The sequence below is a fragment of the Mytilus galloprovincialis genome, chromosome 6 (assembly GCF_965363235.1).
Source record: "Mytilus galloprovincialis chromosome 6, xbMytGall1.hap1.1, whole genome shotgun sequence".
NCBI lineage: Eukaryota > Metazoa > Mollusca > Bivalvia > Mytilida > Mytilidae > Mytilus > Mytilus galloprovincialis.
This window is the reverse complement of record NC_134843.1, coordinates 83,346,541-83,365,398: the sequence shown is the minus strand read 5'-3', so window position 1 is coordinate 83,365,398 and position 18,858 is coordinate 83,346,541. Positions and strand designations below refer to the sequence as shown.

Here is an 18,858-nt window from a genome sequence, read left to right as displayed (position 1 = left end):
AAAATAATTCAAATCATGAATTATTTTGGTTTTCAATTCTACAAGCTTATAACATGATTTTTTTTAAAATTCACTTTAAAGATCCTATATCTGTCTTGTAAAATGAAGATATAAATGACATCACAAAGAGTGAGTTATACCTGTAGATTACAAAGCTTGAACATTTCTGATTTCCCTTGGCACTGCTTCCCTCCATACTGTGGTCTGAAAGTAGAAGTAAAATTTATTATCATCTATCCCATATTTAATTACGAATTATATCTTTACTTAATTCTAAAATAATTTGAATTGTCTTTTGGTTTTGAACATAATTAATGAAAATGATGTAAGGTGCCTGAGGCATCTTAATTAAAATCCATAGAATTTTTTAATAATGTGTTAAAATGAAGTCTTTATCATGCTTTTTTCAAAAATACAATCAAAAGTACAGGTCACTAGACTTTTTTATATGCTACAGGTTGTGCAAAATTGTCAGATTTTGTATAGATTATGCATGGAAAATCCAACTTTGTGTCATAACATGAGGCTATAAAGAGCCTGTGTCGCTCAAAGATTTTTGTAAAAGTTAACGACGACGGACGACAGACGCAAAGTGATGGGAAAAGCTCACTTGGCCCTTCGGACCAGGTGAGCTAAAAAGTTACAAAATTTATGAAAATTGTTAAAAATTGACTATAAAGGGTAATAACTCCTTAAGGGGTCAATTGACCATTTTAGTCATGTTGGCTTATTTGTTAATCTTACTTTGCTTAACATTATTGCTGTTTACAGTTTATCTCTATCTATAATAATATTCAAGATAATAACCAAAAACGACAAAATTTCCTTAAAATTACCAATTTAGGGACAGCAACCCAACAACAGGTTCTCTGATCCATCTGAAAATTTCAGGGCAGATAGATCTTACCCTGATAATTTTTTTTACCCCTATGACAGATTTTCTCTAAATGCTTTGGTTTCAGAGATATAAGCCAAAATCTACATTTTACTCCTATGTTCTATTTGTAGCCATGGCGGCCATCTTGGTTGGTTGGACAGGCCACCGGACACATTTTTTAAAATAGATACCCCAATGATGATTTTGGCTAAGTTTGGTTTAATTTGGCCCAGTAGTTCAGGGGAGAAGATTTTTGTAAAAGTTAATGACGACAGACACGGGACAACGCTGGACGCCAAGTGATGAGAAATGCTCACTGGGCCCTTTGGGCCAGGTGAGCTAAAAAGAAAACTACACCATAGAATTTATTAAGATAAAATGTGAGAAGATAGCTCTTATGACCTGCCTTCAAATGAGAAAAAGACAAAAGAGGTCACAGGACTTGTTTTCTTGCTAAATATTAAAATAAGTAAATCCCAACATTTTCTCTTGTAAAATTACTTTATCTAAGTTATCTCCCCTAATTTGGCAAAGTTGAAAAAAAAATAATCAAACAAAAATATTTTGTTGTTTACAGAATACAGCAAGAAATATGATAAAACTAATAATTGTCTATGTTAACATTAGAAGTCTTACAAATAAATTACATACTACACTCAAAATTTGCACATTGCATTAAAGATCTAGACTAATTGTTATCTGCTACTTCAAAATCCAAGATAGATGAAGACAACTGAGCCATCTTAAGTTATGTAGGTGTTCAGTATGAATAAAAAATACCAATTTTAAAATAGTAAAGTTTAACTGACATCCTTAATTTTTTTAATCTCCTTAACTTACAAAGGATTACTGCATAGTCTATTCCTCTTTTTAACCCCTCCTCCACATGTCCTAGAGCACTGTTCCCATTCTGACCAAACAGACCAATTTCCATCTCTGGGCTGTGGACCTCTTCTTCCATAGGACTCACAATTGCCCTGCTTACACCACTGTAATATTCAAATTAAAATCAAAAATAACAACTTGTCCAGAGTTATCTCCCTTCAAGCATATTTTCATTTGGTATATTCATGTGTACAATGTGTACACAATTTTTCTTTCGATGAACTCTGCTAACAAATCTAATTATGTCTCTTTGGTCAAGGAGTTACATAGTCAATTTAGCTCCATAAACACAAATTCTTTTAAAGCTTATATATGAACTACAGTTCTTTCAGTAAAAAATCCACATTTGAATTTCTTTTTGGTGTTTTAAAGGCAATGGATTTGTTAGTATTTTCTATCGTCTAATACTATATCTATGAAAAAAATCTGCATGTCAGATAAATAATAAAGTAATATGATCAAAAAGTCCTTAAGACAAAATCCTAAAGCACATGAATCTAAAATGATAAAAAATATAATTGAAAAAGACATTTTCCGAGACAACATAAGCTGCCATGACAAATTATGCCTACCTAAGGATAAAAGCCTAAAGCACATGTAAGTAAAATGATGAAAATTGAAATTAAAAAGTGATGTATTTCTGTATCTTCACCAGCTCAATATCCTGGACATTTTTTGGAGACTGAACATTAGTAAGTTACCATAACAAAATATGCCTACCTACCATACCATTACCACATGAGGTACCGTCTGCTGCGGGTAGGAACTTAGTCTCACACATCAAGCCTCCTTTATAACACCATAACTTCTGACAAATCTCTCTCTGAAAAACATCAAATATTAGACATTAATACTATATTATGAGATTATGTGATGGCTGAAGGTTATGTAATAAGTAAAATGGTGCTGCATCTCCAATAAACACCAGTTCATTCTGCAGCAGAGCTGCAGACATGTTGATTTAATAAAGCAAAAATGTTCTAGTATACAAATGGTCTATGATTTTAAAGTGAATAAATACCAAAACAAGCAACTCCCATAGAAATGTACCTTTCCATCTCTTATGATCTACTGATGTTGAAGCATTGAACAAGTCAACTTAAACAGTATAATCAGCTATGAAAAGCATTGAACAAGTCAACTTATACAGTATAATCAGCTATGAAAAGCATTGAACAAGTCAACTTATACAGTATAATCAGCTATGAAAAGCATTGAACAAGTCAACTTATACAGTATAATCAGCTATGGAAACAAGTCAACTTATACAGTATAATCAGCTATGGAAAGACCAGACATGACTAAATGTAAAACTATTCGAGCAAGAAACCAACAGCCTAAATTATGACAAAATAATGAACAAAAAAATAATTATGACAGACAAGACAGACAACAACATACAACATACACTGAGTGTTATGCTATAAAATACACAATTTTGTAGGTAAATTGCCATACCCCAAAAACAAGAGTATTCATACCTAATTGAATTCAAAGACTTGACAGTTAACACCAACATCTTATGTTTTCATATAAATTGTTACCACTAGTTGTTAGTAGTGAATTAAATGCTGTTGTTTTGAGAACTGGACAGATTGTTTGGGCATCAGTTCTTAATCACATACCTTTCCAAAATCAAAGATGCAGAGTCTTGCATTTCTTCCAAATTGCCATCTACACTGAGTGTCTGCATCAAACAGTTCTCCTGGCAGTCTCTCTGGGAATTGTAATTCTCCAAGTCCATGGGGTCGGTTCTCAAGACAGGATGACTGAATAGTACTGAAAATACAAATTAAGGCTATAAATTGTAGATATACATCATTCTTATGAAGATCGACATTAATAACTTTGTAACTGAACAAAGCCTAAACAGCAATACACAACAAGAATGTGTATCATTAGACAGACACCACACCCTGCTTGCACTAACATATTATCATGCTCAGTGAACCATGAAATCTTGTAAGTCTCAAAACACTAATTTGGCATATATTCTTTAAAGTTCATAAATTAACAATGAACATGTGTACACATTTGAGTTGTTGTGACTGAATTAATCTTCATGGTATAAATACTTTTAATAGTAATATATGTAAGAATGGTAGAGTTTCGTATTCAGTATATAAGTGTGTCCTACTTACTTGAAATACCTGTCAAGGTAATGTTTACTACATCTTGACCACCTGAACAACCCTGTCCTAGAACTGAGTGTGGGGGACATTATTGTTCCGGCATTAGATCTACATGGATTATCTGTACCATCATGCATCATGCCAAAGCTGAAGAAAAACAGATTTATGAATATTAAAATGTTAACATTTCTGGTACAACATGTACAATTGGTTAACTGATCATGAAAATTTTGTATAAACAAGAGGATTCGTCCTGGATTTCAATTTCTCGAAAAAAATTCATCTTATATGTTATTTTTTTTTAAAATTCCTATTGCAATTCCTTGGTGACATTTAATAGAAAAGACAAACAGCATTTTAATGTTAAATAATAAACTTACTTATGTCCTATCTTATGAGGTATAGTAAAGGCTGTAGATAAAACACTATCCTCAGTCACGATACAATAAATCTAAACTTACTTATGTCCTATCTCATGAGCTATAGTAAAGGCTGTAGAGAGACCACTATCCTCAGTCACAATACAACTTCTTGCTTCTTCACACATACCTTTAATTGGGGCAAACCCTGGAAAAAAATAAGTATTGAGATAATTTGGTATACATTTTTTATGTTGTTGGTATTGTCACCTTTTTGTTAAATATATGTATTTCAAAGTGCACTAATATGCCAGGACAATTGCAGAATTGTCATTGTAAATCATTACTAATTCCTTTAAATAAAATAATAATTGTCCTTATTTATGTGCAAGTCTTTCGAAAGATAAAGCAAAAATAAAACCTATTTCTCACCGTTGTTACCCACAGTCCTTTGATAAATCTCAAAATTCACTTTCAACTCAAACAAAAGACCTTATTTTTACCAAATTACTTTCTGTTTCCTTGCCATTACCTAATGTATCACAAGGTTTGTCACTGAAGGCACATATATCTAGTCTTACCTAATGTATCACAAGGTTTGTCACTGAAGGCACATATATCTAGTCTTACCTAATGTATCACAAGGTTTGTCACTGAAGGCACATATATCTAGTCTTACCTAAAGTATCACAAGGTTGTCACTGGAGGCACATATATCTAGTCTTACCTAATGTATCACAAGGTTTGTCACTGAAGGCACATATATCTAGTCTTACCTAATGTATCACAAGGTTTGTCACTGAAGGCACATATATCTAGTCTTACCTAATGTATCACAAGGTTTGTCACTGAAGGCACATATATCTAGTCTTACCTAATGTATCACAAGGTTTGTCACTGAAGGCACATATATCTAGTCTTACCTAAAGTATCACAAGGTTGTCACTGGAGGCACATATATCTAGTCTTACCTAATGTATCACAAGGTTTGTCACTGAAGGCACATATATCTAGTCTTACCTAATGTATCACAAGGTTTGTCACTGAAGGCACATATATCTAGTCTTACCTAATGTATCACAAGGTTTGTCACTGAAGGCACATATATCTAGCCCTGTAAGGAGTACAGCATGGTCATGTTGATGTTGTCTTCCTTTCTTTATTAAAGCTTGCCACTGACAGAAACTGTTTAATGTCTTGTCTGCATTGTTGTTTATATTCAAACCTGGCTGCAAAAAGAGCAAAATTATAGAAAATTAAAACAACTATAATCTGATTAATATGTTGGGACACTCACAGTGATATTGTTGGCTTTTTTCAAAACTACCTCTACCCTTTTTTATTGGGAAAATATGCATTATTTTTATCAAATTGGGAAATTTATAATAAACCATGAATTTGACTGGAACTTCAATTTGCAAACCCCCATTCAAGAGGTAAACCCTCATTTGAAATAAGACCCCTTATTGTCATATTGATACATAAATAGACCCTCAAATCTGCACATATAGTCATTTTAGACATGAAAAATGTTTACCTGGAGTGTTTTTCGGTTTGTATTCATGCCCAATTATTACTGAGACTGCACTGTTTGGGAAAAAATTTGTATTTTTGGGAATAATTTTAAGCCAATTTTTTTTTTAATTGGGATTCTTCTCCAGGGGAAAAAGCCTTTATTCTCCGGTAATTTAAGGCAAACAATATCAAGTCTTACTAAAAGATTTGAGAAAGAGTTTAACTTGTTTACATTATGGAGCAATGGAATTTATCTTTGTAGGTAAAGAAATATTAAATAGTTTCAGATATATTTTTTTTATATGATTCTATATACATTCATGTTGGTTTTCCTGTTTGAATGGTTTTACACTTGTCATTTTTAGGGGCCCATTATAGCTTGCAGTTTGGCTGGAACCAAGGCTCCGTGTTGAAGACCGTACTTTGACCTGTAATGGTTTACTTTTACAAATTGTGACTTTGGTGGAGAGTTGTCTCATTGGCACTCATACCACATCTTCTTATATCTATCTAATCAATATATATATATATAAATCTCCAGCTTTCTTAAGTCTCAGGAGTCGATTTCACAAAAAAACTTACGACTAAGATTTGTCGGAAGTTATGAACAATTCAGTATACTTAAGATCAATCTTAGTTGTAAGTTTTTTTGTGAAATCGACTCCTGGTTTGGAGGATGTAGAATAAGCTAACATACTTCATCCGTTTCCAAGATAACCAGACCAACAACAACTATCTTAATTCTGTATGCTTCACCACTCTCTTGGAACAACTGAGACACCTGTTATAAATAAAACGATCATTTTGTTACATTATAACAAAAGCACACCTTTTATAAATTTTTCCAGAATCAAAGCAAAAGAATCATTTTAAAACAAAAATCAGCTTATTCATTCACCTTCCATAAAAATTGCTTTTTCATTTTTTAAACAAATAAGTAAAAGAAAGTTTTAAAAACCCTGAAGGATCTTCATGCAACCAAAAAATAAATTAAAATCAAAATATCTTCAGTTGCAACTGAATTACTTAATTTTATACACAACAATTTCCCAATAGTATGAAGGCATTTTGATTTATAACTAAAGTTGTCTGAAATTTACACCCTTCACCCCCTTAAAAAGGAAAAAAAAATGTCTTCATAGTAATTTAGCGCTTGTAATGTTTTTCTCTTTCCTGATTTTGTTAATTCTTACAATATTAAACATACTAAGTGCATATGTTGTGATGTTATTTCTCCCATGTTTACTCACAATATTAAACATATTAAGTACATATGCTGTGATGTTATTTCTTCATACTTACAGTATTAAACATACTAAGTGCATATGTTGTGATATTATTTCTTCATACTTACAATATTAAACATATTAAGTACATATGTTGTGATATTATTTCTTCATACTTACAATATTAAACATATTAAGTACATATGTTGTGATATTATTTCTTCATACTTACAATATTAAACATACTAAGTACATATGTTGTGATATTATTTCTTCATACTTACAATATTAAACATATTAAGTACATATGTTGTGATATTATTTCTTCATACTTACAATATTAAACATATTAAGTACATATGTTGTGATGTTATTTCTTCATACTTACAATATTAAACATACTAAGTACATATGTTGTGATGTTATTTCTCCCATGTTTCCAGTAAACATGTTTATCTACAACCACCAGTGTTTCCACAGTTTTGACAGATTTTCTGTGTGTAGCTCGTTTCGTCCTGGTAGGGTTAAAATATATATAGCTACCATTGGGCAATGTCTGGTTTTCATCCAAATCGGCCTCTTTTCGTCTTGATGGATTATAATATGTATCACTTTTATTATTTTCTATAGTATCTGGAAAATAGAAAATTGTTTTTATTATCAAGGATTTTTAGATTAGTTCTACGTCCTAAAATGTGTCCTTGATATCATGGATATTATGTATACAGATTAAAAATACCAAAACAAGGAATGAAAGTAGAAATTTTGAGGACACAACAATCACACAAGAGTCAAGACACAAGTGCAGAACTACAACATGTACAAGAAAAAGTGTTAACAGAAAACACATTGATCTAATTCATTGGGCATTTTCAAATCCTTTAATATCAAAACTTAACTGGAGTTAAAGAAACAAGTAAGTACTTAAATGTCAACTACTGTACCTATGCTGTATATGTTACCTTTTTAAAGAATGAAAAATCAAAGCAATGTAAAACTCTGTTGAAAACTTCAGAATAATATTTTCTGAGACATAAAAAAAACCTACAAATACATGCATTGCATGTGTCTTGGCTCTGAATGTGTCATTATTGTCTTGTTCAATATAATGTTTTATGTAAGGTGCTAGTGGACTGTTAATAAATTGCATATATTTTTGTCACTTTATGGTTTTATATGGCCTCTTGGTATTTCCTACCTTTTTTACAGTGATCAGGTATTTAGAATTGTATTTTTATGACACTCATTTTTTTAAACTTACAATTTGAGTCAAAGTATTGATTTTGAACTGATGAAGATGAGGCTCTGTAGAGAATGTGGGATGCTTCTGTATCACCGTAAGATGTGGACAATAAATGATGAGGTGCAGGCTCAAATATATAGTCATCATCTTCAAGCTGCAACACTCCATTCTGAAATGAAAAAAATATATATATATTTTAAAAAAGCAGTACATCTTTTATATACTTCGATCAATGGCTAAGTTATACAACATAAGTGGTCTCTATACACATTAACTCCAAATGGAGCTTTTGTTAGTAGAAGCCATATCAACTATGTGTATTAGTGTACTTCTTAAATTATTAAAACACCCTTTACCCAATGATAAAGCCCAAATCTGGTTATATCAACAGGTCACGTGTTTACTGTATAATGTCAAAATGTTTACCGTAACAGGTCAAAAAGATTACTGTAACATGTACATTAGCTAAATATAGATAACTGTAACCATGGAAAATCCCACTTGGATTTTTCACTGAAAGGATAATTGAACTTGTATCTGAACCGCCGGTTAAATCTGAACCGCCGGTTACCATATCTATATAAATAGGGTGCAAACATTAATCCACCATTCTGCCTCTGATGAAGGTCCTTTTTAGACCGAAACCCGTCAGGCTATGAAACATCACCAGGCACTGTTAATTATGTGTATTGGTATATATACTATATTTTAGGCTAAGTTATACAACCTTTTTTCTTATTTAATTATTGATATTTTTTTGTACTATCAATTTGCCATCTAATATTCTTTAAATCCAACAAAATTGTTTTATAATTATAGATTATCGTTTATCATCTCAACGAGATTGATTTTCTCGCTTGAGCTGGTACATGTTACAGTTAACTCAACCGCCGATAAATATAGATTTTTTTATAGATAAAAGTTTATTTTTGTAAACTAAGAGGACAGATTATTCATTTTCTGCACTATAGAAGCAAGATTTTTCATTTTCATTAAAGCAAAGGACTGATTATTCATTTTCACAAACTATATTTATGATATGCAAAATCATACAATTTTTAAAAGATTTGTTTATTATAAATAATATACATATATGTATAGTCAAGTCATTACGTATCATTTAATCAGAATTAATCATCATCCTCTACAGAAATCCCAACTGCATATACATGTAATGCATACATACATAGTATTAAAGTTTGGTTGTAACTAGCCTCTTATAAAAGTCTTTGAAAACATATTTCTCCGAGCGGAGTGAGAATAATTTTTTTGGAGGGTTTTGGAGTCACTGAAGGCCCAAGAACATGAAGAAGCTATAGAACAAATGATGCAAAATCATGCTTTCTGGGTGTTCAGAAGACATATTCATAACTTTGAAAATGCAAGTTTTGTTTTAATCATTTTTTGACAATATTTTGGTCTCAAAGCAAAATGTATAAATTCAGTATAAGACTTAAATTTCTAGGGACAACATCAAAAGACCAATGTGCATGATAAAGCAAAAAAGGAAATTCACATATAGTTAAGTCTGTGGCTGCTGTTTTTTTTATTAAACTCAGGCCAAATAAAAATATATGTGTGGTTCCAGTAACCATACCGTCCCTACTTTTTCGGCTTAAAAATAGCCTACCCTAAAGATTTTATTGTCATTTTTCATTAAGCATAAGTCAGAATGTTGCTCCCATAGACTCCATGTAAAAAAAAAATATAAAATAAAAAAAAATCCCTACCTACCTACCCTAACTTTTTTTCAGATGTAACTGGAACCACAAATACTTTTTTATTTGGCCTCATGATCAAGTTTATAACAAAATTACTAGATTACAAAAGGAATGCATCACTAACAGAATATAGAAAGGCAATCAATGAACATAGGACAAATAAATAAGAAACATTGATCCTGAAAAATCAGGGCTACATCTGAGGGAAAATACAACATAATGTGATATGGAGACAAGCGTATGGTTTTGAAATTTCCTGCATGAGGCAATTGCCTCAATGTAGTTACGGCCCTGTTAAAATAAAATTGAGGTAAGGTTACATGAAACCAATTTTAAGACATTTCAAGTATATTTAAATAATATTTATACTTTTATTATCAAAAAAATTGGGATGTGTTTCCCAAGTTTTTTGGATTTTTTTGGGGAAAAAAATGTGAATTTATGTAGAATCTGGTGCCATCTCATACTTTCGATTAGACCTGCTGTCCTGAGTTATTTATTTTCAATACATTGCAAGTCAAGTAATTTATTTTCAAACTACCACAGAACAAACCATTTTTTTTTGTTATTCATACCTGCCAACTTTCACGATTAAGGCGTGTATTACACGATTTTTACCCTTTGTCACGATTGCAGGATCGTGATCGTGAAAAACCCTCTAAAACACGATTTTGTGAAAATCTACACGAAAAATATGATGGTTCAAGATTTTGAACTGTGTCCAAGGAAGACATTCGTGTTCAGCCAATCAAATTCTATGTTTCTCATGATCAAATTAATCAGCCAATCAAAAACGTTTTCTCTCAAGATAATTCTAACATGCTAGATTTTGAACTTGTGTTGAATTCCTCTGTTTTTTAAAATCGTGAACATGGCAAATGTTTATTCACCTGCAAGGAGGTTCTTACACAGAATAAGAATAAAAGCATGGCTGATTGACACACTTCAATGATGCAGTACTACCATAAAGATAATAAATAGTAGTTTATTCACTAATTTATTGATATTACACTTGCTGTAACAAATGTTATTTATATATTTAATTAAAATACCAAATCATTTAATGTACTATTCTTTATTTTTCACATGGACAAAACAAAAAACCCCACATGAGGAATCCCTTAAATGAGAGACTTCCCTTAGTCAAGGGGTCATTTTACTTTGGTGAAAAATAAAAATGAAAAATATAGATTTTTATTAAACTTAAAAATGGGAAATTCTGACATTATATTTAAAACTACTTTTCTAGATGTAGGGTCCAATTATTTTGAAAAATAAAAAAGATACACACGATATATTAAGCCAAGAACATACCAAAATTCTTGTACGTGTGCAGTGTTCTCCCCAGAAATTTTGGATAGCATCACATTTGGCGTAAAAAAAAATGTATTTTTTTCAATGTAATTTGTCGCGTCGTGGCAATTATGATATATGCGTTATTGTTTATTACAAAATGAATTATATTGTTTGTATGCTATAGGCCCTTATTTGGTGAATAAAATATTCTATTCAACCCTATTCTTTGTGTCAATATTGTTGAATTTATGACTGAGAATACAATTAAACTATAACCCTGATAATGTTAGTATTTTCAGTTTATGTTTTCTATATTCATTTATAGTTCCAGAATATATTTTTCCTCTTGGGCCAACCAGAATATATTTTTCCTCTTGGGCCAAATAAAAATACACATGTGTGGTTCCAGTTACCCTACCTACCCAGTTAAAAAAAAATCTTTCTCATGTCTATGAAATATATTGGTTCATGATATTCAATTAATCAGTCCCAGTTGATTCTTTTTATCAAAATGATATATATTCTTAACAAAGTTATCTGACAAATAGTCTGTTAATGCTTAGTTTTCTCTTTAGGTATCATTGTTTTCTGTTTACTGTACCATTTGTGCAAATGTAGCTATTAATGTAAAATACGGATTTTTGTCATATCTGGTCCGGTTCCGATCATTTTTGAATAGTTTACACTAAAATATTAAAGGGCTGCCGAAAGCAATGAAAAATACGAAAATAAACAATGTTTGACAAGAGATTTGGAATGAATATGGCGTTTTTAATGCATTAAATGGATGAAAGATAAACTAAAGCCAATAATGATCACTTTCTAAAGAAAGACCAAAACTTATTTAGCTCATAATCAAAATTTTCACTCTCGATTTACAAAAAGTGATAGGAAGAGAAAGAAAGCAATACTGCTTAATTGTCTATTGTCCGACTTGAACATGTTAAAGGGATTAAAGGTGATATATTTTTTATGATCATAAGCGGTAATTAGATGAAAGTTCAAAATTAAGGACATGGCTTTGCCATATAGAAACGAGAAAAATAACATCCTAAAAATAATGATAGCGTTGCGGTACTGCGACGCTAAAACGCCTGAGGAGAACACTGCATGTGTTGCTTGACCATATTATACCAGATAGATCATAAGATGTATAATTCTTTGGGAAAAGTTTCTTCAAATAATATGAATATGTGCTAATTTTTACTTAAAAAGTGGTTTTTAATGTCCTTACATTGAGGGGATATCCCTAGGTGTTATTCCTAACCTGATAAAGGTCTTTCTCTGTGCATAATTTTAAATTGGAAAAGTCAACATTATTAAATTAATATCCTTACACATGAAATTAATTCCTGGTCTTGCAGCTACATGTTCATCTTTTCTACTGATATATAATAACTAGAATCATGCAAAATAAACTTAAGAAAAAGGCATGTAAGCTCATCTTACAAATATGACACCTTTTCTAGACCACAAAACAGCACACGCAAAATAGTCGTCGCAAAGAATTGTAATCAAAACTTGGCAGGTACATGTATGGTTATAATTATCAACGCTGAGTTATTTATTTGCAAAATCATCCTGCCCCCCCCCCCCCCCCCCCAGAATATTAAATGGTCATCCCCTAAGGTATGACAGGTTGGACACAAGGATTTCATGTATTTAGGGAACACCCCATTTTTCTTGTGTTAAAAAATCAGTCAACAGGGACTTCCTTTTACTATTTCAATTTATGGCATGAAATTTATTAAATTAAAAAAAAGAATAATTTATGTGGTCATGTTATATATGAATTGTAGTTTGTCTTTAATTTGTTGCCATAACCATTTATTGTCAATGTGTTAGTGCTAATAAAGTTATCTATCTTATCTATCTATGACTATATGTATATATTAATGTGTAGGACTACATCAAAATTTAGCTCATTACATCGGTCATCAGGAATGTATTTCCACATATATGATTAGGTACATGTTATCTGAAGGCTTACTAGGAGCTGATCTGAGACAATTTTCACCCACTTCTGTTAAATTTCTGTGTGTTTATACATGTGCTTATTTCGCGCCAAAATAATTCATCTTCGTCTCTGAAACGCTTTGAGATCACGACACTAACCAAATTAAACAATTGAAATGTAACGTACAACCAGTACAATGCTATGTTTGTTAACGAAGACTGACATCGAGTATGTGTGAACAATGATGACCAAAATTTAATCTAAATGCTTTGTCATTTTTTTGTTTAAGGCTTTTTCCTATCAATTTTTCAAATATAAGGGAATAGTATAACCGGGTAATGGTTAAAAAGAGGGACGAAATATACCAAAGGGGCAGTCAAACTCATAAATCGAAAACAACGTCATGGCTAAAAATGAAAAAGACAAATAGACAAACAATAGTACACATGACACAACAAAGAAAACTAAAGAATAAACAACACGAACCCCACCAAAAACTCGGGGTGATCTCAGGTGCTCCGGAAGGGTAAGCAGATCCTGTTCCACATGTGGCACCCGTCGTGTTGCTTCTGTGTCATAATGTGATAACAAATCCGGTAAATAGTCTAATTCGGTAGGTCACATCAGAGACATATAATACAATTATATGTCTCTGGTCACATTCATGAAAGTGAAGGGGATTGTATTTTCGACGTAAGGAACATCCGATATCATTTGTGAAACGGTTATTCCATAACGGTCAACCAACTCGTGATGGCGTCCGTAAAATTTAAAGAAATTTGACATGGATTATCTCCCTTTGACTGATCTTAATTTTTATTACCAATTTCAATTTATTGAAAGGTTGGTGATGGACAACTTCCTAGTCTGATAAGTTGGTTTTGACTTTTTATGTTAAAGAAAGACAACAAATCAAACAAAGAATCGGGATGAATTTATTTTCACAAGAACAGAAACAGACAGTCAAGCCAGTTCAGCTGTCCAAACCGCTGTCCTGTTCCACTAGTGACAATGGTATTTACGGTTGCTTGTGCAAGTAACATTTTGATGGCCTGTCGTAATCGAAGAAAGGAAAGCAAGATTGTTATAAAATGATGTCTGATATATATCCGTGGACGTCTGCGAAACAGTTAGTCAATAATGGTCAACCAAATCGACATAATCATGTTCGTCAGCAATACTGAATTTCAAATGGATAACCTTATCCAGATAGTGAACTTAAGGTCCAAGTTATTTTCATATATTTGAGAAGAGCCTGCATGAAAACTACCTCGTCAGAGTAAGGGGGAGTATGTAAGCAAAGGCGTACATTTGGTTTCCTTAGGAATGCCGGAATCTTAAAAATAGATCCATCAACTGGAACGTTACGAATATGTTGCCATAAAATCCAGTAATTTTATGAAATTCTTCACTGATTTTTATTTGTAGAATCAAGAGTTTATCTACATCCAATTATTATTAGTCCCTCCTTAAGGTGTACTTAGGTGAGGTTTTGGAATTTGTGTCAAATGTTCGGACTCCTTGGTGTTTTTCCATACAATACAATGTAAAATATTTTGCCCCATAACACCCATTTATTTTTTCATATAAGACTTAGAAGCTCATGAAAGGTCATTTACCAAAATTTTAGAAGATTCTTAATTTTCTTTCTTTTGTTTTGAGAACTAATAGTACCAATGCAAATATAAGGTAAAAGTCCGAGTCAGCCTTTTCCCGCCATATTTTAAATCTCAAATATCTCGAAAAGAAGGTCCATGACCTATCAATATTTTTAGCTTATTTTTATCCTTAATTGATGCTCTACCAGCTTATAGTATCAATTTTAACTTCTTAATTTATTAATTTTCACCTAACCTCACCTAAGTACATCCTTAAATAAAGTCTTACTATATATTTTTTTTAATTTTGTCTTTACATTTTGTTGTAGGTTTAAAATTTTAAATTGTGTAAAGAGTACAGAAGTTGGGAACAACAAAAAAGACTAAACATAAGCACACACATAAAAACAACAACCAAATAAACAAAAAAAAAAAAAAAAACCAAAAAAAAATAATAACTACTTTCACATGCTTTGAATAGTTAATTAAGATGTGCCAGTTATATCGACAGATTGTTTTACTATTGCTATTTTACCATGAACTTTAAAAGGCATCGTCATGTGATCGGAATCGTGCTTTTGTTGTATTTAAACTCAATTATGCTACCCATTTGATATAATTAAATCATTAAATTCATCGAAACAACCCTAGAACTGTTGTTAACCTGGAACTTTTGGCCCTAGCAGCATGCTTTTTCCAATATTTGTCCATATATAATAATAAAATCAGAGATAACGATGACACTGACAAGTATAATTGATCTCCCAACGTAACAACTTCCGTTTTAAGTGTATATAAGGGCACACTTGATTTAACGTTTAACTAATTTAATTGACCTTGCTTAAATAAATACACCGTACTAACACATTATTTCTCCAGGGGTGGTAAACTTTACAGGGTCAGAGCAATCCACCGTGAAATGCTTGTGACATATCTATTTTCCCTGTCAAATCAGTTCATAGAATCACATATTTTCACATTCTAGCGAGCGAGAGAACGGAAATAAGTAATTCAAGGTATAAATAAAGTATGAGGCTTATCATTCATATTTGTATCCTACATTCCGAAAATGCACGTACGGTCGAGAAGATTTATGATTATGCTTCTACATTTGTATAACCAACCACTTGTAATGTGTAAATTTATATATTATATGGACTTAACCCTTGAACTGCCAATGCACTTTGTTAGAACATAACGAATATATTGTACAAATATAGAGACATATCATGCAGAAACCAACATAAACAAACCATAAAATAGAAAGTTAGCTTAACCTCCACAAGTAAATGTCTGTCAGTAAAAAGTAGTGAGTAACAGGACATGTTACATGTCGCTATAGGATTCATTATAGTTTCTATTTTTGTCAAAAAAGTGAGAGGTATAGCTAGCTTTAAAACCAGGTTTAATCCACCATTTTCTACATAAAAACCTAAACCAAGTCAGGAATATGACAGTTGTAATCCATTCGTTTGATGTGTTTGAGCTTTTGATTTCGCCATTTGATTCACAGGCACTCGTCTCAGAATTTTTTCCCCTATATACCTGTATATATATATAAAAAAAAAAAAAAAAAAATGCTCAGACGAGTGTCAGTAATTTGATTAGGGACTTTTCGTTTTGAATTTTCCTCAGAGTTAAGTGTTTTTGTAATTTTACCTTTTCGTACTACAACGAACCAGTCGTTGTTCACCATCAAAATGATAAAGCATACATTCATGGCGCTAACTTTAATTTCAAATAAATAAGAATCAGTTTGTAAGTCCTTAATTTTACCATGTAAAACGATGTAAAAGAGAAGAATAGATTCAACTATGTTGCTTAGCATACTTGTTTGATATAATATGTTAATTTTAAAAGGAAATTAGCAATGAGTTCTGAGAACTAGTTCTGTCAGCTGATTGGCATGTAATTCGTACAGTCAATAATAACTGGTTAAGATTTCTCACTGAATTCGTCAATTGTCATTTTTGTTTCTTTTGTGAAAACTGTGAAACCTCAGTATGTTATGTAGCTGAAAATATCTGTCAAGTTGAAATATTTTGGCATATCAAGTGAGGAAATTTTTTTATATTTCCATTTATCACGATTTAGTATCTTTATCAAACAAACATTGTCTCCTGACCCTCATGACCTGCGGTTTCTTCAAACCATTTCAAAACATATTCATCACTCCATAAAAACTACGACTTAATTGATTAATAAAAAGTTGATCCACCATAATGTATAACTTTCGTGCAAACAATGGAGCTGCAAAGGATTAAGTTCGCAATACAAGATTTTAAACGGAAGGACAATTTAAACTTGCTGAAATTACGATCTTGTAACTCAAAGTGAAATATATATGCAGTGTTTTTGCATTCGTAATAATTTTTGGAGTTAAATTTCGTTATTCTAGCGTTTAGATCTATTAGCCAAAAAGTTTAATGTACAAACAGAGCTAAAAAATTTGGTTCATTAAAAGCATGCACGTGAAGTAATTAGACAATTCCACGCCGGGTGTTGATTTTTCTTGTTGCATTGAAGATCAATTGGAGGCCACTCGGGCTCTTTTCTGCTGTTTGATCGGGTTGTTGTCTCTTTGAAACAATCCTTGCTTCTGATCTCTATTCTACTTGTTGGGTAACGACTGCGTTATAATGACAATATTGTGGTATTCTGATAAATGTTGTGTTAAAGTTAGCTTTGTCAACTTTTTTTGGAAAAAAAAAAACAGTGCAGTATATTTGTGCTTTTCTGAATCAGAGATATGCCCCAAAGTTCACTTATAACGTAGAAATATACATTATGTTTTCGCCACTCTTCTTCCAAAGCCAGTTGTATTTTTTTTCTTACATATTTGTCTATTGCCATCCTATTAAATACATGTACATCGAAATGATAAGATATATACCAAAGTTCTTTTAAACAGCAGATTCTGTTAACTTTAATCAGTTTGTGGCAAGTCGTCTCAAAATTTATAAGCAAGTTTGTATTTCTTTCCTATTTGTCAATTGTCATCATATTGTATGCATTTACACCAAAATGATAATGATATACCAAAACCATATGATCTCGAGGTATCCTTTTAACTTAACTCAATATTGAAACATAATAATGTGATATATAAACAGTCAAGCTCCAGTGTTAGTCACAGTAAACTCGGTCTTTTAACCCAAAGGTCACTTGGTTCATAAAACAATTTTAAAAACATATTTATCACCTCATAAAAAGAGTGCTTTAACTGATCACCTGTCAGTAAATGCATCACCATCGCACATTTTGTGCACATATTAGATCTTTTGAAATGCACACGGGTTTAGTTACGATAATGAATGAATTGTCATGCAATGCATTCATCTATATCAAATCATCAAGCTATATTCACTGCATAACACCTACAATTATTATACCAATGGTATCTATTCTTCTCTGCTTAACATCCTCAATGTCACGTCTGTATTAAAGTGAAATGAGTGAAATTAAATATTTTACAAAAAATAAATGATACATATCTTGATTAATAAATCTTTTAAATTTATTTCTAGTGATTTGTAATATAGACATAAGGTACTATTTTTCGTGATTTTGTGACGTAATCAACGTCAAATAAATTCTTGAGAGTTACAAGGTTTGGAAGACAAATGTTTAAACGTTCGAGGTCATCAAACGTCCATCCCTTTTAAATCTTACTTGTGGATATTAAGCCAAATCATACAATTTCATATATGCTGGACTCGTCTTTTTTTCACTAACTTATTATGCTTACTTTGTTGATTTGAGGATTGGAAGATTTTATATCTCGCTTCAACTTATATCCATCAATTTTCAATTTTTCGAAGTAAGACATCATTCGTTTTTGCATTCTCTCTCGAAACACCAACACAATCACATATGATCAATGCATCTGATAGATTTTTGTATGTAGTGTTGGTATAAAACAGTTATCAAAGGTACCAGGATTATAATTTAATACGCCAGATGCGCGTTTCGTCTACATAAGATTCATCAGTGACGCTCAGATCAAAATAGTTGTAAAGCCAAACAAGTACAAAGTTGAAGAGCATAGA

The 18,858-nt window shown here is 31.7% G+C and overlaps 1 protein-coding gene across 2 annotated transcripts in view; it reads right to left on the bottom strand.

Annotated features, from left to right (window-relative positions):
* LOC143080526 (A disintegrin and metalloproteinase with thrombospondin motifs 16-like) overlaps positions 1-18,858 on the bottom strand; it is a 67,976-nt gene that overhangs the window by 18,729 nt on the left and 30,389 nt on the right. The window contains exons 1-11 of one of the 2 annotated variants that reach the window (XM_076256402.1): positions 13,184-13,271; positions 8,256-8,406; positions 7,383-7,627; positions 6,466-6,549; positions 5,323-5,482; positions 4,356-4,461; positions 3,904-4,041; positions 3,388-3,541; positions 2,487-2,585; positions 1,718-1,866; positions 141-204 (exon numbers count right to left, since the gene is read on the bottom strand). In XM_076256402.1, the coding sequence (XP_076112517.1) occupies positions 141-204; positions 1,718-1,866; positions 2,487-2,585; positions 3,388-3,541; positions 3,904-4,041; positions 4,356-4,461; positions 5,323-5,482; positions 6,466-6,549; positions 7,383-7,627; positions 8,256-8,406; positions 13,184-13,192 (1,359 nt within the window). In that variant the 5' untranslated portion in view covers positions 13,193-13,271. Of the gene's footprint in view, positions 1-140; positions 205-1,717; positions 1,867-2,486; positions 2,586-3,387; positions 3,542-3,903; positions 4,042-4,355; positions 4,462-5,322; positions 5,483-6,465; positions 6,550-7,382; positions 7,628-8,255; positions 8,407-13,183; positions 13,272-18,858 lie in introns of those variants that run through there. The other variant, XM_076256401.1, reaches the window with a different exon arrangement.